The 21,096-nt window shown below is 41.5% G+C and overlaps 3 protein-coding genes across 8 annotated transcripts; 2 read left to right on the top strand and 1 right to left on the bottom strand.

Annotated features, from left to right (window-relative positions):
- Positions 1–716: 716 nt before the first annotated feature.
- Positions 717–8,117, top strand: syf2 (SYF2 pre-mRNA-splicing factor). The gene is made up of 7 exons (XM_088602653.1): positions 717–834; positions 1,834–1,932; positions 2,698–2,823; positions 3,944–4,061; positions 5,443–5,533; positions 5,805–5,903; positions 7,151–8,117. The coding sequence occupies exons 1-7, from the start codon at positions 736–738 to the stop codon at positions 7,314–7,316; spliced, it is 798 nt and encodes a 265-aa protein (XP_088458779.1). The 5' UTR covers positions 717–735; the 3' UTR covers positions 7,317–8,117.
- A 3,975-nt stretch (positions 8,118–12,092) lies between these two features.
- rsrp1 (arginine/serine-rich protein 1) lies at positions 12,093–16,446 on the bottom strand. 6 transcript variants are annotated; one of them, XM_088602645.1, is made up of 6 exons: positions 16,203–16,440; positions 15,373–15,437; positions 14,469–15,170; positions 14,216–14,373; positions 12,606–12,689; positions 12,093–12,519 (listed from the first exon to the last, which is right to left on the bottom strand). In XM_088602645.1, the coding sequence occupies exons 1-6, from the start codon at positions 16,301–16,303 to the stop codon at positions 12,340–12,342; spliced, it is 1,290 nt and encodes a 429-aa protein (XP_088458771.1). In that variant the 5' UTR covers positions 16,304–16,440; the 3' UTR covers positions 12,093–12,339. The 6 variants fall into 6 exon arrangements, 5 of the variants coding, with proteins under 5 accessions (XP_088458771.1, XP_088458770.1, XP_088458775.1 ...); XM_088602644.1 differs by having other exon boundaries at positions 15,373–15,440; positions 16,203–16,438; XM_088602649.1 differs by lacking the exons at positions 12,093–12,519; positions 12,606–12,689 and adding exons at positions 12,880–13,168; positions 13,455–13,497 and having other exon boundaries at positions 15,373–15,440; positions 16,203–16,445.
- Positions 16,447–17,111: 665 nt separating this feature from the next.
- mgst3b (microsomal glutathione S-transferase 3b) lies at positions 17,112–21,015 on the top strand. Its single transcript, XM_088602652.1, has 4 exons — positions 17,112–17,433; positions 18,467–18,589; positions 19,164–19,236; positions 19,345–21,015. Exons 1-4 carry the CDS (start codon positions 17,308–17,310, stop codon positions 19,443–19,445), a joined length of 423 nt encoding a protein of 140 aa, XP_088458778.1. The 5' UTR covers positions 17,112–17,307; the 3' UTR covers positions 19,446–21,015.
- The last annotated feature ends 81 nt before the right edge of the window (positions 21,016–21,096 follow it).

The raw sequence follows: 21,096 nt of genomic DNA, 5'->3' as shown, positions 1-21,096 counted from the left end.
TTAGACCTGAGCATAACTATAAACAGCAGTTCAGACTTAAGAAACCAGTTACTCATTTCCACTTGTGTTATGACGTTTGATGTGCCAAAAAATTGTTTTTCTATAATGCAAATGTTTCAACTTAGCATTGACGAAACAGCTGGTTCGCTGTTCTGGTTGCCATCGTCAGAGATGAATGAATAACCTGCGATACCTATCTAACATATCATATAACCCCCCGTGGCAAAATACGAAGTCCAAAAAGCATATTTGCTTAATATGACAGACATCTCAAATTTAGGGAATTTGCAATTTTGTGGAAAAAAAACGTCCTATGTTCCAAGGATACCTGTATTATCATATTTGGCTTTTAGTTTCTGATTAAAAAAATAAGTTTGATCATATCAAGAACTGCTTATTCTTTCCCGTAAACAAATATTTTGTATAATGTACTGACTGTGCACTGCTTAGTTTTTCCAAATTGTGTGTTAAATGCCTCTACTATATTTAAAGCAGATGGAATGAATACGTACGTAACGTTGGGGGTAAATTCTTTCGCTGCTTTAATTTAAGTATATATTACTTTTTAAAATGAATTTAACCCCCACCCATAGTTAGCCCAAAATAACATGTACGGTAACAAAAATTTTAGGTAATTGTAGACATTTTGCCAATACACAGATATACAATCATCAGAAATGAAATATTTTATTTGCGTTGTCGTGCATGACTACGACACAAAAACCGACAAAAAAAATGACAACAGACATGACAGCTCCCTCTGGCCCTCGGGTACGGATGACCTCACTTCCTTTTGCATCAGACACTTCCGTCAAGATGGCGTCGGGCGTGGAGGTTAGTAAACAGAAAAATACCTTATTGAAATGTTCGATTCTGTCGCTGAACTGCCAGTTTTCTGTTTGAACTTTCGTTTTTTAAAACGCACAAGCTACTGTGACCATCTTAAAACTTTCTTATCTGGCTTTGGAAATGGTGATTCTTAAGCGGTAGTCCAACGCTGTTTAACCTATACAGTATATATTACGGGAAATACACGCCTGGTTTCTTTTTGTAACTATTTGAAACTTTAAAAACCTTTTAAGAATGATGTTTTTAACATCCTTTTTTCCACTAGTTCCTTTACAGAGGAGCCAGTGTGTAGACTTAAGTACTTCTAATGCACTGCTTGTGATTGTATGATTTAACTATTTTCTGATTGTTGTATGTTTTTTTTGGTTTTGTAACGACAAAGTCATGTATTTCTTTAAAACCGCAACAGGCTCCCAGGGTGGGCTAGTAATTGGAAATGGTTGTACCGCAGCTTTCTATAGATACATAATCATAGAAGACAATTTAGGTTTTTGGTTCAGACACGTGAACAACTAGTTAAGATCACTTTATCGGCCATATACAATTTCTAGTATTAGGAATTTGTCTTTTCACACACCCCAGCTTGCTCTCCATGAGACACACAGGCAGGGAGAGAAGATTGGGGTCAGAGCGCAGGGTCAGCAATTTATACGGCACCCCTGAAGCAGTTGGGGTTAAGGGCAAAATTAGTTTTAAAAAAGAGTAAAATTCCTCTGCCGGCCGCGGGATACGAAACAGCAACCTTCCAGCCACAGGTTTCACCTTGGTGAAGTGATTTAACTAATTAAGGTTTAAATGGGCCACTTGATCGTTTCACTAGAGCCGTCAGCTGTTGCCAATTTAAAGAGACTTGGGGCACATTCTGAGATCCCAGCTCTGAGGTGCTGGAGTTGGGAGCCTCTGAAATAGATTGTCTGTTCTCGGTTCTTTAACGTGTCTTGTGAAAATGGTCTCATTTTTAGTCAGCTTAATGTTTTGTTCCAGGTTGCTGTTGCAGACACAAATGAGGAATCCTCAGAAAGCACTGCAGCTCAGAAGAGAGAAGACAGACTGCGAAAGTTCAGAGAGCTTCACTTCAAGAGGGTTAGAAATCATATTCGTTCCCCCAGTGTTTGACTCATGAGTTATACAGAAGCTTTATTTCATTTGTAATACGTGTTGAAACTGCCAAGCCCAGAATGGCTTGAACGAGGGCAATGCACAAAGCTCTGAGAATAATAGAAGTGATCCTCTTTTGTTATTCGTCTGTACAAAAAAATCATAAAATTACATGGGGACATAAGAAAGAGAGGATGCCAATCTAACAAATATGGTTGCTGAAGGTTAATTGCTTCAGGAATCTTATTCAGCTGTTTCTGCTGCCAGGACCTGGTTATTCTTCTCTGTACTGACTCAAGAGCAACAATGTTGTTTTTTATAATGCGGGGACCAAAATTGTACAGCGCCTTGATTTAAATGATAATTATGGTAGCTATACCAGAGGCATCATCCCGTCATTAAAAAGTAATATCGATTCTCCGCCACTAGGCCAGACATGGGCAGACATGGCCCAATTCCAACCCTTTGTCATGTAGGTAAACCGTTCATTGAGTTGTTACAAATCAAAATCATTGTGGTCATTGCGAACTGGCCTTTCATTACCCCTCATCTAGTGCAAATAAAATACTGAATGAAGCAAGTGATTATTGTATTAGAATCTACTCTGATTTTACAGTGTGTTACTTATAAAACAATGAACTGTTACGAACTTGAGCTTTTACTCTTTCATGAAATGGCCATTATGCTGGGTTATATCATGTTAATATTTGCATTGAAAACTTATGCATTATCATGATAATGTTGAAACAGAATGAAGCTCGCAAGCTCAACCATCAGGAGGTTGTAGAAGAAGACAAGAGGCTTAAACTTCCTCCAAACTGGGAGGCTAAGAAAGCCAGACTGGAGTGGGAACTGAATGAGAATGAAAAGAAAAAGGTAACTGAAACTCTTCTTAGTTGGTTGTGTGACCCTTAGCATCCAGGTGTCACTAAATGTATTATAAGAGCTTATATTGGAATGGATCTAATAGGTAACTGAACCAAAGGACTCTCAGAAGGGCTGCAGAATCTTCACTGTTTAGAGCATGGGCTTCATTCTTCTTGAAGGCTGACAATTTTAGGTCATATATGTCTATAGTGCAGAAATATTCACATCTGAGATGCATGTGAAACTGTGCATGCATGTGTATGCACATACATGTCTGGGATCTCCTTTTGCTTATGTCTTTCCTTGTTTTTTGCTTGGGTGAAAGAAAAGGGCAAAATCTTTGGCTCTGGATAAAACTCCTAGAAGCACATTGTGCTCACAAAGACAGGGATACTACAGAACATGTTCAGGTCAAGACTACGTTTGCAAAGTTGTGCTGCTAATTCCGGACCACAGTGCTTCTACCTTATCGTTACATTTCTAACTGAAATCATGGGGGGGGGCGAAATCTCCAGCCGTTCAAGAAGGCTGTGTAATCCTTAGCCTCCCAGAGCCTATCCCAGCACTTTGCCCTGGATGGGATGGCACAGGATAGAAACAGGTTATCCTAGCCGGCATTCTTTGCAAGGTGGGAGGAAGTTTGAGCATTCGGGGGGGGGGGGGGGGGACAATGTGCACTTCAAACAAAAAGTACTTCACTAGGGAATCAGACCCAGGACCCACGAGCTGTGAAGAACTAACTCCCTCAACACCTTGCCACTGTGGAAGAAATATGCAAACGTTATTAGGAGACATGGTGGCGTGGTGATTAACATGCCTGCCCCCCAGCTCTGGGGCCCTGGCTTCACTTCCATGCGTGCTGTCTGTCCTCCCCATGCTCACGTGGGTCCACCCACAGTCCACAGACATGCTCATAGGTTAATTGGCTTCTGTGAAATTGGCCCTCGTGTGAGTGTGTGCTGCCTTGCCTTCAGTGATTCCCAGGATAGGCGTCAAGCCACCGTGTCCCCGAATGGAATAGGAGCTCATTGGACTTGATGATGACGACAAGCATTATTAACGTGGAGGACGAGGCGTTCGGTTTATCCCAGCGCCGATTTTTGAAATTGGAAACAAATGTCATTTTCAGGAATGTGCAGCAAGAGGAGAGGACTTTGAGAGAGCTAAGCTGTTGGAGATCAGTGCCGACGAAGCAGAAAGATGGGAAAGAAAAAAGAAGAAGAAGAATCCAGATCCAGGCTTCTCGGGTGTGTGATTTAGTGCTGTTATTGTCCTACCAGACACATGCCCGCCCTTCTGCAGCACTCGCCTGCTTTCGAAATTCTGTCCTTAGGTGGAGCCTACCTTTCATACCTAACTTGCATAAGACTGCGTAGGTTTCCAACATAAAGAGCCCATTCACCACATCTTGCTCATGTCATAGTCATTAGCTCATTGATCCCAACATTTCATGGCATTTTTTTTTCTGGTTGGATTTGTAACATAAAAAATGAAGTTAACAGTTTGAGTTGTCAGTGCTATTTGGCAATTCAACAAAAATTAAAAACAAACTGCACTCTGTCTTTTTATATTTTCAGAACCTTACCTTTCAAGAAGATAGTACAAAAATGTGCCTATGTCTGAATAAATGTGGACTGCTTCTAAATCCATTCTTACATCTTCTGTTCTCCAAAGCGTTGTGGTACTTATATCTTGAGTCCACAAAGAAATAACAATCTGAATAATTCCATTTATATGTGACACACCTTCTGGTGGCCACCACAGCTAATTTAAGAAAGCTACCAATTCTGTAGTTGGAAAAAATCAAATCTGTAGTGCAACCTAAAACAGAATATAACAGAGTTATATTTATGGTCTTCTTGAAGGGCATTGCATTGTTTTCCTAATATTAGCTCCCGAGGTTGAAGGTGATAACACTCCCATCTCAAAAAAAAAAGTAAGAAGTTGTCAGCATGGTTCATAAATTTGAGCTTAAGAAGCACAGTCATTTCTGTACAGGTATAATCTTTTTGGAGTAAGGTGTGATCTGTGTAAGTCGGTGTCATATCTTAATATGAGAGCTCGGTGTGACTTTACACAACTGCCATTTGCTCAGTAAGCTTTTCAGCTACATTAACTGGGTTGTGTATCATGTTCACAGTTCTAAACCCTCTTAAAACATGACATTCCAGCCAACAGCTTTGCAGTACAATTAAAATACAGAAACAAAGCTGGAGGCTTATCATGCTACAGTATTGTTACTGCATGAATGAGGAATGCAAAACATTAAACTAAGGAGTCAGGATTGAATTTATAATTCAGATTTAGACACAAAGGCATGGATGCATCACAGTTTCCTGTTACATCTTGATCCATGTAAAGCTGTTCTGATAAATCATTTTTAATTGACTGCTGTAGAATGTGCTACCATGGTTGTGATTTTATAAATATGGCAACCATGTGTTGCATCAGAGCACTTTGAAAATGAATGTGGAAAATTCTTGTACTGGGGTCGCACTAAATTTTCTCCCCCTTTTAATGAGATGCAGCTTTTGTTGCTTTTTTTATATCTGCGTCTCATTTCTTTCAGTCATTAAATGGCCTATTTGACCAAACACTATGATTCTGAAGTTTTCATTGATCCGGCAGGTTATGCTGAAGCACAGCTGCGGCAGTATCAAAGACTCACCAAGCAGATTAAGCCTGACATGGAAAGCTATGAAAAACAGCGGGAAGAATGGTAAGATAATGATTGTGGATCATTTAATGTGTTTTTTTTCCCCATTGTTTTCAGTTGCTGAAACAGTGGACACTCATTGATGCATACTCTTTATTAGATATGGCTTGGGGCAAGTGGAGGTCAGTGCTGCTTGTTAGCAGAGCACAGAGGCAGAGCTAGAAGCCATGTGTTGTTTCACACAGTGTTAAGCAGTTACTGTGCCTTGGTCCACAGTGTTGGGCTGTGCTGACTGACTCAGTGTTCAGCTGAAAATGTGGTCTCTTACTTGTAGCGGCGATGACTTCTTCCCAACATCCAACAGCCTGCTGCACGGCACCCACGTGCCGACTAAAGAAGGGATGGACCGGATGGTGGCTGATGTTGAGAAACAGTAAGTTACAAATTCATTAAAAGTCTGCATTAATTCTAACTGCCGGTTATTACAGGGTGTGTAGTTACTATGGGCGGTGTAAAGTGAATGCTCAGTACCTTAAGGATTTAGTTGTGATTGGTAAAATGTAAAAAAAGCTTTATATTCTGTGTGAGATAATTTAGCACATAACACATATGGACTGATGGGTTTGTCCTAAAATAATCCTCGATAATTGCAGTGTGGTATCCAGTTTTGTCTTGAATAGTCTCGGTGTTTAAAATCAAATGGATTCATCTGATAAATTGGACCGTGCGTCAGTTACCATTGCCGTGAAGAATTGCTTCCCTCACAGGGCTTGAACGCATCTTCAGTCTCCACAGCGTGCTTTCTGCTACATGCTTATCATGCTGTGTTTTGGACTGTCAGGTTTAATTCTTTCACCTCTTCTCAGCTTCCTTAGGCTTATTTGCTTATTTTGTGCGAGAGCGACATGCACAGGACATCTTGCTGTTGATGACTGTTAGGGGGTCAGTGGTCAGGGTTCTGGACTGGTAACTGGAAGGGTGTGGGTTCAAATCCCGGTGAGATGCTGCAGTTATGAAATGGTGCAAATGTAACTCGCTTTGGATAAAAGTGTCAGCCAAAATAAAGTGGGGGAAAAAAATAGCAAGGGGCGAAGACAAATAGATTCTGCTGTATCTTGTTGTCATGCTCAGGTCCTCTTTTTGCTCAGTGAACCAAATAAATGGATATTGACTAACTGCTGAATACAATGAGTATATGGCTCATATCTGGGATTAGTAGGCAGCTGCTTGGTAGAGGTCTCCACACGTGATGAAGTGACAAATCCACAGTCAAATTCCAGTCCCCAGCCCAGAGCAAGGCTGGCGCCATGAGTCCTCAGTTCTGATCAGCCATTCTGTGTGGCTGGGACTCCGACCAACAGTATACCACATGCTTGGCTCACCTTACTCGCAACAAAATGAATACATTGGTTTCTTTTAATATATTACTGAAGATTTCTTGTTGGAGAGGTGGAGGGTGAGAATAGGATTCTTTGCAGAAGAGCTGTTACGACTTGAATTATATTTTCGAAGGGGTCAAAAGATACTTGACTTTGTACGATACAATAGGTAAGATAACTATGTGAGATAGTTAATTGATATTTGATGGGTATTGGTGCCATTACTGAATTATAGCATTCCGAGGTTTGAAGGGCTTTCTTCTTTTCTGAATACGTTTTTTTTTCCTTTTCCTTTTTTCAGGATTGCGAAGAGGTCAAAATACAGCAGGCGCCGGGCATACAATGATGATGCCGATATCGACTACATCAATGAGAGAAACGCCAAGTTCAACAAGAAAGCCGAGAGATTCTATGGAAAATACACTGCTGAGATCAAGCAAAACCTGGAAAGAGGCACTGCAGTTTAATATTGTGTGCATACATCCCATGAATTCAGTGCACATGCAGAACCTTGAAGGTTTGGTTCATTTGTTGTCATCAGGGATAGCATTATGTTGAGCAGGAGGAAACCCTTTTTCTGAATGTGAAGGCGAACCATGGGTGCGTTCTTTCCAAGTATTATACTGATCCACACCATTTAAATAAGAGCTCACTTTCCTTGAACCACAAAGACCAAGCATCACAATAAGTAACAGATGGGAATGTTTCCGAAACGTATGCAAAGTTTTTAATCTGTGCATGTAGGAACGATGAAAGTTTAAGAATTAAAGTTTTTTTTGCTGCCCTTTTTAAGTAGAATGCTTTTTGTAAGTTAAAATATGTCACCGTGTAATCTTTTGGATGTATCTTCTCATTATTCAATCATGTTTATAGTTCAATAAAATGTTTTAACAATTCCTTGTAATTCTGTTGCTGGTAGTTGATTTTACAGATATTATTTCATAACTTTTGGTCTTTATATAGTGAGGAAGAATGGAAAAGATGATCAGCCTATCACAGTTAGTTTTTTTTTTTGCATTACTATCCTGATGGTACAAGATTTTCCAGTAATGCTTGTGTTCACCTTCGATCAGGAGGTTGTCAATAGATATGGAACATGACATCTTTTGTTGACTTTTGGATGGTTACTTCATACATTTCTAACTAAACTGGAGAAATATGCATGGATTGTAAAACTTTATCTTCTCAATGATCAGTCTTGTAAATAGAAGATGTTTTTCAAAAATGTTCTAATTTTCATTTATTGCTATTAAATGATTTTTACAAAAGATCTGAATGATGCTTTCTTACTGTAAGATTCTACAGACAGGTTAGTTTGTACTCCAGCTCTAGCAGATATAGTGTAGCAGGACCATATACAACTGTCAGGTGACATACAATAAAATTTGATCTCCTTCCTTTTGTTGGAGCAGTATCAAAGTGAAGTATCTTCTTAGTATCCACTTATCAGAAGAGTTATCAGAAATAATACTGGGTGTTTGGGGGGGAATCCATCTTAGATCTTCAGCCAGAAGAGGGAAAACAATTTAGGTATTCATATGATCTTTCAAAATCTCAGTTTCTGCCAGTGGGCTTAAAGCAATATGATACAAGAAAAGACTTGTGACCTGTCAAAAGATCAAAGTTTAACGAGAGAAAGCGTTGACCATTTTGTACTTTGCCTGATGTTTTCGACAATTTAAAGCGTGGTTGACTGCTCCCTCTAGTGGATTTAAAGAAAGAGGCTTAACTTCTGCAAGGTCCTGGAAAGTGTCCTTGCATGACAATTGAAATGCAAGACTTCACGGGCTTTAGCGTAATGTCCCGTAAAGTCAGATGTCCTGGTCTTTGTATGCCATCATCTTGGACGAATGGAATCTTTTTAAGCATGCTTGACCTTTACCTGAAAATGAATTCTCGGCCATCGTACCGGGGGGATTAGTACTGTATTTGACAGTGACCATTTTAATGGGGGAGGGGGGGGGCACATGCTTGGCGGTCCTAAATGTGGGAGTCGGACGTAATTAAGGGTTTTTCATTGAACATTTCTCTGGTTTCTCTGATGTAGAAGCCGACGCGAAGAGCTCTCTCGTACTGTTCTCTGGAAACCCTTCTCCTCCACAGATGTTTCCCTTCCAGCTATGCAGTGACCCTACCATATTTCATGACAGCATCATGGAGACCACAAAAAAGCACCTGCCACCAACAGTGAGCAGCCTTTTTTTTTTCTAAAATAACTTTTTCCCGGCACCGGTGAGTAACCGTTGCCAAAGGTAATTTGTTCTGTGAGATTACTAGACTTCAAACATCGAAGCAACTTTTATTTTAATTTTCCCCCACAATTAGTCTGTGCCTCCGTCAGGAGTGTTTTTTTTCTCTATTTACAAAAGAAAGTTGTGGGGTTAACTTCGGTTGTGAATGAAAATTAAATTCATGTGACAAACTTAAATAATTGCTTTGGTGTCTGTGACATTAAGAGGAAATTAAACATCAAATAGTCTGCCTGGAAGGGGTGGCTTCTAACATTTTTCTCAAGCTCTGCTGAAAAGGGGCATTTGTGTTTTTACTTAATGACTCCTTTGTGTGAAGCTGTAAACATGAAAAAGTTTTTTAAAAAGTGACAGGATGACACAAAATGTGTGTTTATGAGAATGTGCCCAATTTAAGGCTGGAATTGCCTCTTGGCAATAGCAAAATGCTTATCTCATATGCCATGTAAACAAGACACAACTATTCCAACCAGAGGTGTAACTTTCATTAACTGTGCCTGCAGATTCTAAACTTACAAGAAGATGAATGTCTATGCATACAATGTAATGAACAACAAAGAGGGGTTCAGGTGTTAACTACGTATCATGATTCTATTAACAGTTTTTATGTTTTAGTGTTTGTCATTTTATTTAATCAGACATAATTGGCCTGCTTAAACATACTATCAATGAGCAGCTTTTTAGAGGAATCTTAGTTTAATAGAAACACCTACCACTTAAAAGTTTGTCACCATGCAATGCTGATCTCTGAAGTATCTTGAGGTACAAGATTTATTACAGATACAGACAATTTTCCTGTGATTCAGTGAAAAACATGGATTATTGTGCAAGTACTTTACCATGGCTAGACATGGTGTAACTTAAAGGTGCCCATATGTAAATAACAAATGCTTCAAATTCATTAAAAGCCTTTTCACATTTCAGACGTTAACACAAAATCCCAGTATCCTACTGCAGGTCACACAGGAGAAATATATATATGGCCAACAGCCTGTTCAAGTGATCTTACATTTGTTTATACACTCATCTGGGATTGTTGTTTTTTTTCCATTTCAGTGCATCTTAATCGTTAACGTATTAAGTTCTTTGACCAACAAATATTTTGAATAGGATTACAGCCAATGATCACATTTCTAAAAATAACCTGTGAAAAAGGTTACACCGGAGAGAACTGGCTTTGAAAATGTGTTTCCCTAGCTGTGTGGGAAACCGTGACTGGACAGTCAAAGGGTTTGATCATCCAGTCTCTCCTGTTTTCGTCTCCTTTTATATGGGGGTTCAAAGCAACCCAGACAGCAGACACTGATTCATTCTTTTTACTTTGATGACTTTATAATGCTTCATTATTTCTCTGTTTATTTTCAGGTAGAGTTGGTAATGATTAAACAGCTTTTAAACTAGGCTTTGGAATTCAAACAATTTGTATTGGGATGGGGGAGTCTGAAGATATCTAAATGAACATTGCCCATCTTTTAGAAGCACAGAGATCTGTTTAATGAGCTCTAATAAGATGCTAAAGTTTACCTTACATCATGAATGAACATGTTCAAAAGAGTGTGTGCAAGTTAAACCATTCAACCCCATGTGTACTTAATGAACAAAGAAGTTTTAGTGTAGCTGCCAGAAGCCTAAACACCTCTGTAATTTAACAACTGGATGATATATGGAAAATGTACTCAAGCATGAAATGTGAAACTGTGTGATCTTTCAAAGAACTAATTAAAATCACTGTTCAAAACAACGTACCATACTCATTGGTCCACAGACGTCATGCACCCTGTATCTGTATTAAAACTAACTGTCGTTTGGGAAATAGTATGTTTTTTATGCATTGTAGCCAAAGAAGATTAAAATACACATTTGTCTCCTTAAGTAAATAAGGCATATACAATTTAATCTCTACATGAGTAGCACCTACAGTATTCAGATTAACTGAGAAAACACTTTGGACGACTCAGTATAAAACATCCAGCGCTGCCCTCTCCTGGTAAATGTGCCTATAAGCGTCAAGAACATTTGTAGAATAAATTTCAAACTACAAGTCTTGAGACAGTTTAAGGAAATTCTTCAGGATGTGGGCTTGTGTGCATGAGATTTACTCATTTCAATTTATTCATCTGAAACCATCCCAGAGAAAAGGTTATTAGTACATTGGATCATCCTTTCATTATCATAAGAAACAGTTCAGATATTTCTCAGAATATGGTTTCAATATTAAAGACAGGCAGCAATCCTGTATCAAGATGAAGACAATTCCCAATTACATACACTGTAGTGTTATACTCCATTAGGTTTTTGACTTGCATAGGTTTGGTAACAGGATTATGGCTATACTTAATAAAAATTATACATACACCTAACTGTACAAAAATCATGTCGTCAAGCTCTGAAGAGTCAGAAATTGGAAAACGAAAGAATTTTGCAATCAACTTAGCTGTGAAGAACTGCCATGTTCATGTTTCTGCCAATAACTTTGACAACACAAATGGCTCAAGACCATGGCAAAGGTGATGAAAGACAGCCCTCCCATCACTATTAATTTTCAAACTTTGATTTCTTGCCCTGCACAAAGAGGACACGTCTTTGTGTAAACCTTTGTGGAGGCTTTATGGGCAGATTTGTTAAAGGTGTCTACACTGTGGATCTAAATACCCAGGTATGGGTGGGGGGGACTAAATACCTGTTAATGCTCGTGCTCAAAAAGCTATAGATCAGAAAGTTTTGAAAACAATTCAAATTTCTTAAACCAAAAAGTTATCCTATGTGATTTTTGCTCAACAGTGTGCCTAGACTTTTAAAAGTTAAGTGAACAATTTGGAGACCTGCGTGTCTTGCAGCTCACTGGAATGAATACAGGAAGGAAACCCTAGTAACTTAATTACCCGCATCCATTTCATGGCTGTTGAATTTCATTTTTGTCTGAAAAGTTGGTCTTTGTATGAACCGTGTCTGAAGGAACTTCACAGTTTTGACAAAACCACTCAAAACACCCAGTTTCAAATTTATTTTTATTCAAGGACCAAGAGGATGAAAAAAAAATACAAATACAAAACACTCACTGTAACAAGTTTAGATTAAAATTCCCACCTGTATGAAATCTTGTCCAGTCTTCATTTCACATAACATCTGAAAGAAAACATCTAATATTTAAAACCATTTTTAACAGCCCACCCTCCCCATATAATATAAATTCTATGTACAAAAAAATACATTAAATTTACAGAAACACTTGCTCCTGAAGCTACCGCGTCTTTATGAAGGAATTTGTGGGAGATGTATTTGAAAACAGCCCATTAGTTTTTTCTTGTTGAGCGACTGGTACCCAAAGTCCATAAGGGTATCCGTTTTTCTTGCTTTCAAACTTGACTGTGGATTCAGGACTGCCTGGTTGTGTGCAATATGATGGCTTTGCCACAGCATTCTGAAAAAAAGAAGAAGAAAAAAGGTTATATTTAGGTAGTGCTAGCTGGAGCTGGAAAAAAAAGATGTAGATTAACATTTGCTTACTTTTGGGCTGAAAGCCATCAACTTGTTTTTAGGTGACATCTCCGTGTAAGGAGACTCCTCTTCTGCTTCAGTCTTTTTATTCTGCTGCAAGAAGAAAACAAATGCCATTTTAGACTTGGTAATAGTATCTGAGCAATATTCTACTCAAGACATTAAGATCAGAAACTTCAGTAACATTACATGCATGAAAGATTAAGATGTGCCACTTCTGTATTAAGGTAAGTCATCAGTACCCAATTTCTTTGAATATATAGTAAATACACTACTACAAACCTGCTCATTCCACAGTTTAACCTTGTTACTACAGGGTATGGGTGCACAGCCTCATACATTTGACAAATGAGAACCATTTATTCCGAATCACTTCTTGGAACTCTAAAAAGTGAATCGGTGCAATATGCACCTAATCTCTTCCACAACGCGTTTTTCTAGAAGGTACCATTCTCATTTCTGTGTACCAAAGGCTTTTTCTTCACATTGAGATTCAACCCAGCACTATTTGTGCAAATAACTTATCTTTGGCATAAGCAGCTTGGCTCTTCTTCTTTAACAAGATCTCTTATCTGGAATACAGTGTAAAAAATAACATTTGAAACCTGGGAGTCTTCAGCTTGTTCAAAGAGCTGAAAGTTCTATTAATCATGTAAACATGAATAAAATCAGTTATATAGTACTAAGGCATACTAATACATATACAAAAATAAAAACATTAAGATTAAATCCGCAAAGTACACAATACTCACTAAAAGGACCTGAAAAACTAGTTTTCTACAATTCACCCATAAAATGATGTTTTTTGGTCATCAACAAATTCAACCCTCCCCAAAACACCATGCCACGCATTACCACCTTATTCTCTTCACCAAGGCACTGAAGACCACACTCAAGTTTTCTATAAAACAGAAATAGAGCATGAAAGTCTAATCTTTTACCTGAAAACAGTATGGGAGGAAAAAAAGACAATAGCAGATTTTTGTGTAGTAGTTTGGAGAATAAGTAAAACCCCACTGCAGACAATGCAACAAAGTGTCAGCAGAACATGAATAAAAACAGTTCATATATGATTCTAGACCATTTCAGTAGTTGCTTTCATGCTTAAATCAATTTAAGTTTTATCACTGATATTAACTACTCCGTGAAGAAGAATCCAACTTAAACATGATCTAACTGAATCAGAGGTTGAGGCAGAGCTCCCAAAAGCTCTACTACACAACACACTGCTGTAACCCAACAGGAAACATGGGACTAAGACTAGGAACTAGCTTAATCCCTAGCTACATAGAACCACTGGCCCAGTATTTTTCCTCAAACCATCCAGTCAAATAGCACAAACTGGCTGGGAAACGTTATCCTCACCATGACCACGTACGTGCCTATGTGGCAGAAACATGGCAAGGCCAGTCAGAGAATGCCTAACGTGCCCATCATCCTCGGACGCTTTGCGGCATCATCTGCTTAGGGGCGCAACACTGGGAAAGAAGGAACGGGAGTCTACTTAACAATTCCGTCTCATTGCCGCCCCCCAGTTCACAGCGGACATTCCCATGTTGCCTGTTCACGCTTGGAGCACAGCTACCAGAGAAAAGTTCTCCAATACACATCGCACCTACCTCCTTCAGACCCTTCAGAGTGGTACTCTCTCGCCTCACCCCTTTCTCCCGCCCGTCCGCCAGCAGCTCGGCCTTCACGCTGTCCGGCAGTTCCAAGTCATCCACCCCGAGGGCCCTGGCGGCGTTGGCTCTCGCAATTTCCAGGAGCTCCCTCTTATCTGAAAGGGCAGGACAGGAAACCGGCTCGTGAACCAGCGGGAACGAGAAACGCCGGCCTGTACCTGGAAAGAAGGGACAGTTCGGCGCCGCTCACCATTCTTGCTCAGACGGATGTTGGGCCTGCTTGGCGACCTGGACCTGCTTCTGCCCCGGTAGGGGTCGTAGAAGACGCCCCTGTTCCCGTCCACGAACCCGTAGGTCCTCCGCCCTCTGGACCAGGAGCCGGAGCGCGAGCGGGACCTGGAGCGGTACCGCCTGTAGCGGGACCTGGCCCGGCGGGCAGGGCGGCCGCACGACCGCGAGCGAGACCGGTACCGCCGGGGGGACCGGTGGCACCTGCAGCGGGACCGGGACCGGCTCCGGTGGCAGCGGGGCCGCGAGCGGGACCTGCTCCTGGAGGAGGAGCGCCGCGGGGGACCCCAGCGGCGGCCGCGGGCGCGAGGCCTCCGGTACCGGCCGCCGGACCTCGAGCCGGACCTGCTCCGGCTGCTGCGGGAGAAACTGCTGCAGCTGGAGCTGCTGGAGCCGGAGCTGCTGGAGCTGGATCTGGAGCTGGCCCGGCCCGAAGACGCAGAAGATGACCGGGACCAGGAGCGGGGCTCCCTCTCGTGCTGGCTGGGGCGGCCCTCCTCCACGGGGGAGTGCAAGCGAAGCTCGTCCAGGCAGGCGCTCATCTCCTCTGCCTGGCTCTTCCTCCCGCGCGCGGGCTCTCCCCCTGCCGCCTTCATCGCGCTGGCAACTGCGATCCTCTCCGGGGCTCCCGAACCATTCTCTCCATTCTGCAGGTGACCTGCGTCTGTGAAAGGGTTCACAGCAGACTGAATCCTCCACACATGCAAAACATCACAGCAGCTTGTACTGCCACAGCTACTCTTACACAGGTTTCACTACTCCAGGTGAAAAACCTCCAATCGCGACGGCGTCGATATTGACAGCACAAGCCGTCAAACTGTGACCTGGCTAAATCTACTTTTCAATTTATACTCCAAAACTCTTACCATAACTATCCCAGGGTTTATTCCACATCTCCTCCGCATTTCTGCCATCACTCTTAAAAGATGAGCTGCTAAAAAAAAAAAAAGATTCAGTTTATTAAGCAATGCCTACCCGGCAACAGTTCTTAATTACACATTAAGACGCATGCACCACTTAAATTTGCACAATTAAAATAATCACCGGGCTTCTATAACTTGAGTCGCCTCGATCCCCAGTGACTGCCGTCTATTAAAAGCGACACACGCCCCTGCCGCCACCTAGCGGAGGGCTGCGGTAAGCGCAGGGCGCTGCGCTCTGGAACTTTCCACGCCGCCCTCCTTCCCCGCTGTTGCCACAGCAACAAGGTGATGGGGGCGCCATGTTTCCCAGTCAGCACTTGAAGGACACTCGATAGAAATACCGCAGTCGACTCATTTTAACTCCAAAACCTGCCTCTGGGTGACATCCTGACACCCATTCCTGCAAGCTCCCCCTGTATTACTTTACATCTCTTCCACTGCCAGCCATTTTTACCCATATCCTTGAAGTTGAACTCTTAACTCCGAGACTAATTTGTCCGTTCGAAGGGCTACTATCCCCTTTTAAAACAATTAACATTATTGTATCTAAGCACGACCGAGATTTAACACCCCCGCTGCAATCTTAGCGTTGCGCCACGCTGCTGTTGTATCTATCCAGCTGGGAAGCGATCTTCGCCATCTTAACTCCTGGCAATGTTGATCATTCTCACACTTATTATTCTCCCAATGTCACAAATTATAGCAAAAGCGTGCTCATGAAACTATCGCAATGGGGGTTTTTCGAAACAAAACCAAAAAAAAAAGATACTTACGGAACGTTTTCGCCATTTGGATGAGGAGTCAAAACCGGTTTCCCCACGGGACCCGGTGCCTGAGCAGAACCAGGGTTGGTGCAGTCGCTTGTCACCGCCATTCCTAAATATATTATTTAGTCAGGGGGAAACAAGCACTTTAAATCGTAAGCGGGGGGGGGAAAAACCACAATAACACTAACGATCCTCACTCAACAGTGTCTCCGCAACGTCTGACGCGCAACTGAGCCAAACCAGACTCTTCAAGCAGCTCTTGCGTCACGACCCGCGATCGTTGACGCTGATTGGTCGAGAACAACGAGGCGGCGTCATCTGATTGGACAGTTCTGTCCCGTACACTTCGCCTTATTTATCAGAGGCGAGCTGGTCCGGTCGTCCTCGACACGCTGGAAAATTACCTTGATTTCATTTTGCATTGTATTTACAAGCGGTGTCACAGCCCAGCCCGAATAAAACTAAAATGTTCAAACTATGCGAACAGTCTTCTGTGTCACATGTTCAATTGTTTGACAACATCCGCCTTCGCTTGTTTATTTGTCCTTGGATGTATACATAATTCACGCTTTCATTGCTGTTCAATGACATCAACGCTTACGGGACACTAAATATTAACGGGTTTTATATAAAATCATTACATATGTCCAGTGCTGTTGAACCACTGTTGTAGTAAAAGCTCGTTTTTCCGAGGTTACGTTACATAACCTTAAGGAGGCCCTCTTGTTCATCTAAACCTTGGGCGTAGACAGTGAAGGTAAAGCTTGAACTGCGGTTACAAACAAATATGTCCAATGTTGGCACAATCGGGTGGGGTGGGCTGGGCGCTGTTGTGGCGGTGCACAATCGCTTTAAAAACGGAAAACCACAAACACGCGAACTGTAAGGCAAGAAAAACTGGTAAAAACTCGCCCCTTCCCCCCACCCCCCGTTCTGTGCATTTGCGGTTTTCCAGGAACACGGTGGGTCTGGAAAGCGTCTCATCGCGAGACAGGGGGTGCTCGAGCGACCTTTCATTCCATATTACACAACTCTGCCGCGCGCCCTCCCTGCCGACCTGCTCTTCTTGCAGAAAGGCGATCGTCCTGCCAGGCTTGTTTTGCGAAGCACCATGGCGATACCAGACGTCCTCCCAGCGAGCTTTGCCTACGTGATCCTGACCTTCTTCTACAGCTGGATCATGCTGTTTTACCTCAGCATCCAAGTCGTGCAAGCGAGGAAGAAATACGGCGTCAAGGTAATAGCTTTCGCTGTCTAGTGGTTTGCATAAGGTGGCATAGTCAGCATGACTCTGCAACAACTGAACTCCCTCATCGCCACACTGTTACTATAACCCAAGTCAGAATCGGACTTCTGTTAAAATAACGCGTTTCGGGTTGCTTTCCGGACGATTCTGGCTTTTTTTTTTAGATGACCATAACCTGAAACCTGAGCATAGCTGAGTACAAATCGGCGGAGTTTAGCTTTGAAGAACCCCCGCAATGTTCAAGTGAAATTGCAACCCTGATAGATAAAGAGAGTTCGATCGCTTGGTGGTAAAGATAAATAAAATCCAGCACAATATTTATCAGTCGGGGAATCGCTTTGAATTGCAAATAAAAACTACCCTATCAGAAAAATGTAAATATTGCACCGAGCTGGTTTCCAATGTTTTTTTTTAATGCAGAAATGAGCGACATGCAAATAAAAAGATCACTGAAGCAGTTTTCCCCCATTGTACTACAAACATGGAATGTCACCATGTCATGTCACAGGAAAACCAAACTCATGCGGTGCTTTATTGCATTACAGCTAGGCTGTAGGCTGTTTTTCTGGGGACAATCAAAAATCACTCAGACGTTTCTAATACACAACACAGATTTCGGACTTTGCATTTTAGATGGGTCTTTGTAGAAAGATGTAAACTTTTCGTTGAAGTCCCCGGCATCCTAGCGCGATGCTAAGGCGAGAGGACGCTAGAGTTAAACTCTTCAAAGTTACTACATTGTTCCTTCGACGGACTGTAAACCGGAGGTAGTTCAGGTGTGTAGCTGCGTCAGCATGCGTAGGCTGCAAAGGAACAAGTAATAGGTTTATTCCATGCTGAAAAAAAGAAGAAAGAGAACACAACGTTTCGGCCGTGGAGCCTTCTTCAGGTGTGTAAACCGGAGGGTTTGTCTCCGCTCCGCGTGCTGAGCGTTAGGATTCCTCTGTCGTCAGATCTCACGCGTGTCCAGTGTCCTGTGTCCCCCGCCGTGTCGCGTGACGTGCTCTGCTTCCGGTGTTTGCAGTACCCGGCTATGTACAGCGACAAGGAGCAGCTGTTCAACTGCATTCAAAGAGCCCACCAAAACACGCTGGAGGTCTTCCCGCAGTGGCTGATCTTCCAGTTCATATCTGGACTTGCTTACCCTGTAAGTACCACGCACCTCTTGTTGAAATACCCCGAAACACCAAGTCATGACACAAGGGTTTGAGACTCATTGAATTAGTCCGTGTCTGCCACTCGATTTGGCAGTGTGGTACCATGTGCATGAGTGGCCTATGACTTCTCATTTGGATATCGTTAGTTATTGGGGAAGCAGGCGATTGCACCTAAACTCAGTGCTTGGCACCTGACCGCTGGCCCTTCTGGCTGATCCGTCAGACTTCAAGGAATCGCCATTTTCTCCCTACTCTGCAAGACGTGTTGATAAACTGTATATAAATTCTAATAATATTAACTAATTCATTACACACTTGGGTGACATGCCCTAGAGATTGTCTTTCACACCAATTGAGAACCATTTAATGGATTTCACTTCCTGCTGAACTTAGACAATCTGCTTCAAGTTTACACACACAGTCAAAATCTGGAGCTGAAGCACAGTTGAAGGCACCAAGTCATCCAGTACTTTTTTGTTATGATTATACTGGTCAGCTCCTGCAAATCCCTCTTCCCCCCTTCGTCTCTGATGTCAGCGTATCTTCGTATTTTTATTTTATTAGGTGGTAGCCTCTGTGCTTGGCGCAATCTGGGTCACCAGCAGATTTTCATACGCCTGGGGATACTACACTGGGGGTAAGACACTACTTCTGCACGTTAGCAATGGTAGATCTCAACTCTAAAATATGTAGTTTCAGTTACAATGGAATTCTGCACTAATCGTTTCTACCTTTTCCTTACCAGACCCAGAGAAGAGAATGAGAGGGGCCTATGGTTACATTGGATACTTTGGAGTCATTCTGCTGTCTCTTGCAGCTGCTCTTCAAATGCTGGGGCTCTTTTAATATTTCCCTGGGTCTTAGGGTCAGAGTGTTGGCACTGGCTACCATAGGAGTTAAACCCTAGATCCTACAGGGCACAGTCCTCACTTGAGGAATTTAAATTTAAATCAGATGACGTCTTATAAGTGAGAAACAGTTTTAACACATGATCAAAAACTTGAATTTTTCTCAGAATGTCAAGTCTGTAAGTACAGATATGTAAATCAAATAGTTTTTTATAATCGTTCTTAAGTAACCAACTTATAGATAGATTTAATATTGCGGATATTCTTATTACATTTTTAACGCAGGCCGATATTGACCATCTGAATGCACACTACGTTTACAATGGATATGAGGAGATTTCTATAAATGCTCACTTCGTAGCAGAAAATATCAAGCACTTAATAGTTTTTCCTTTCATTTGATTACTAGCTGCTTCCATAGCGCAGAATAAAAGGTTCCATTAGAAACTGATTATCTCAGGCACTTGGAAAGAACCTACTTGGACATCTGAGAGGAAACACCTGTCAAGACTTAGAGCTTAGAAGGAAAATGAAGTCCTACATTCCAACTGATGTTCTATACAGTATGTTCCACACAAAAAATCTAGACTTGCCACTGTTGTTGGTCTCAATCCAAGTGGCCAAATATGCCATTGTTAAACCTGTGTATGGTTGCACAGTTGTTTTTTTTTAATATGCTTTGCAAATCCAGTTTCTTTAGATTCCACCTGCTGAAACTGACAGCACATGACATACCCAGGCTTTGTCCTGTGATATCCTGCATCACTCGGAGGTTGAGAACAGGATGGCTTGAATCTTAAAGCATGATAAGCTTCTGTAGGAAACTAAGGTGCACATTACTTCATCCACATTGTTGCCCAACCTCATTCTGTTTATGGCCTGTCATCATGTTAGTCCTGTTTTCTATTCTCTTATCTTTCCCCCTCATTAATTAATCTCCTGGGAAATCGCTTTATTAAAAACGTTGCTTAAAAATAAAGATAAGAAAAATAAAGAATGGTAAAGATTAAAAATGAAGTCATAATTCAATTGATACATCACATTATGGGTGTTAATAGAAGACCTGACTACACCAACTGTCGTGCTTCAATAGCCTGTATAAAATATCTATCTTGTGGTAAAATATTCTTTAATTGCATTTATATAGGCTTTGCTGTTGAGACATTTTTTATGTCCTGTAAATGTAGTAGAGGAATATGTTCAGCCTGAAATCTGTGATCTATAATGTAATTCCTGAAGTAAAATGACTTTTAAAAGCTGTGTTCTGCAATTAGCATGAAGATATAAATGCAAAGTAGCACGTTGAGATTTTTTTAATGGTACTGCCTATTACAGGGGTGTCCAATCTAGGGGTCTAGGGGTTCGTTGTGTGTTCGGGTTTTCATTTCACCTCAGCTATATGTCTACTATTCTGTGAGATGCTGGTGCAAGATGACAACAAAACCCTCCAGGACCAGGACTGGATACCCTTCATCAATCACTACACTTGACTTTAATTTCAGATATCTCCCCTGAAACTTGTAACAAAATGTGTATTTTTTTTAACAATAAAATAATTTTTTACTGTGTTCTGATTTATATTGCATTGTGTTAAGAAGTGCACATTTGAGTTTTCTGCATAAAGCCATTTAAATCATGTGATGCTGTTG

This window comes from Lepisosteus platostomus, chromosome 13 (assembly GCF_059453375.1).
Source record: "Lepisosteus platostomus isolate fLepPlt1 chromosome 13, fLepPlt1.hap1, whole genome shotgun sequence".
In the NCBI taxonomy this organism is placed as follows: Eukaryota; Metazoa; Chordata; class Actinopteri; order Semionotiformes; family Lepisosteidae; genus Lepisosteus; species Lepisosteus platostomus.
The sequence above is the reverse complement of the archived record's forward strand: the minus strand, read 5'-3'. Positions and strand labels throughout refer to the sequence as shown.

Coding starts and splice junctions, on each gene's coding strand:
- syf2 (XM_088602653.1), top strand. CDS start 736: ATGACAACAGACATGACAGCTCCCTCTGGCCCTCGGGTACGGATGACC. Junction 835..1,833: donor AGATGGCGTCGGGCGTGGAG/GTTAGTAAACAG, acceptor GTTTTGTTCCAG/GTTGCTGTTGCAGACACAAA. Junction 4,062..5,442: donor TCCAGATCCAGGCTTCTCGG/GTGTGTGATTTA, acceptor TTGATCCGGCAG/GTTATGCTGAAGCACAGCTG.
- rsrp1 (XM_088602644.1), bottom strand. CDS start 16,303: ATGGCGGTGACAAGCGACTGCACCAACCCTGGTTCTGCTCAGGCACCG. Junction 15,171..15,372: donor TAAACCCTGGGATAGTTATG/GTAAGAGTTTTG, acceptor ACCCTTTCACAG/ACGCAGGTCACCTGCAGAAT. Junction 12,520..12,605: donor TGATGGCTTTCAGCCCAAAA/GTAAGCAAATGT, acceptor TCTTTTTTTCAG/AATGCTGTGGCAAAGCCATC.
- mgst3b (XM_088602652.1), top strand. CDS start 17,308: ATGGCGATACCAGACGTCCTCCCAGCGAGCTTTGCCTACGTGATCCTG. Junction 17,434..18,466: donor GGAAGAAATACGGCGTCAAG/GTAATAGCTTTC, acceptor CGGTGTTTGCAG/TACCCGGCTATGTACAGCGA. Junction 18,590..19,163: donor TATCTGGACTTGCTTACCCT/GTAAGTACCACG, acceptor TTATTTTATTAG/GTGGTAGCCTCTGTGCTTGG.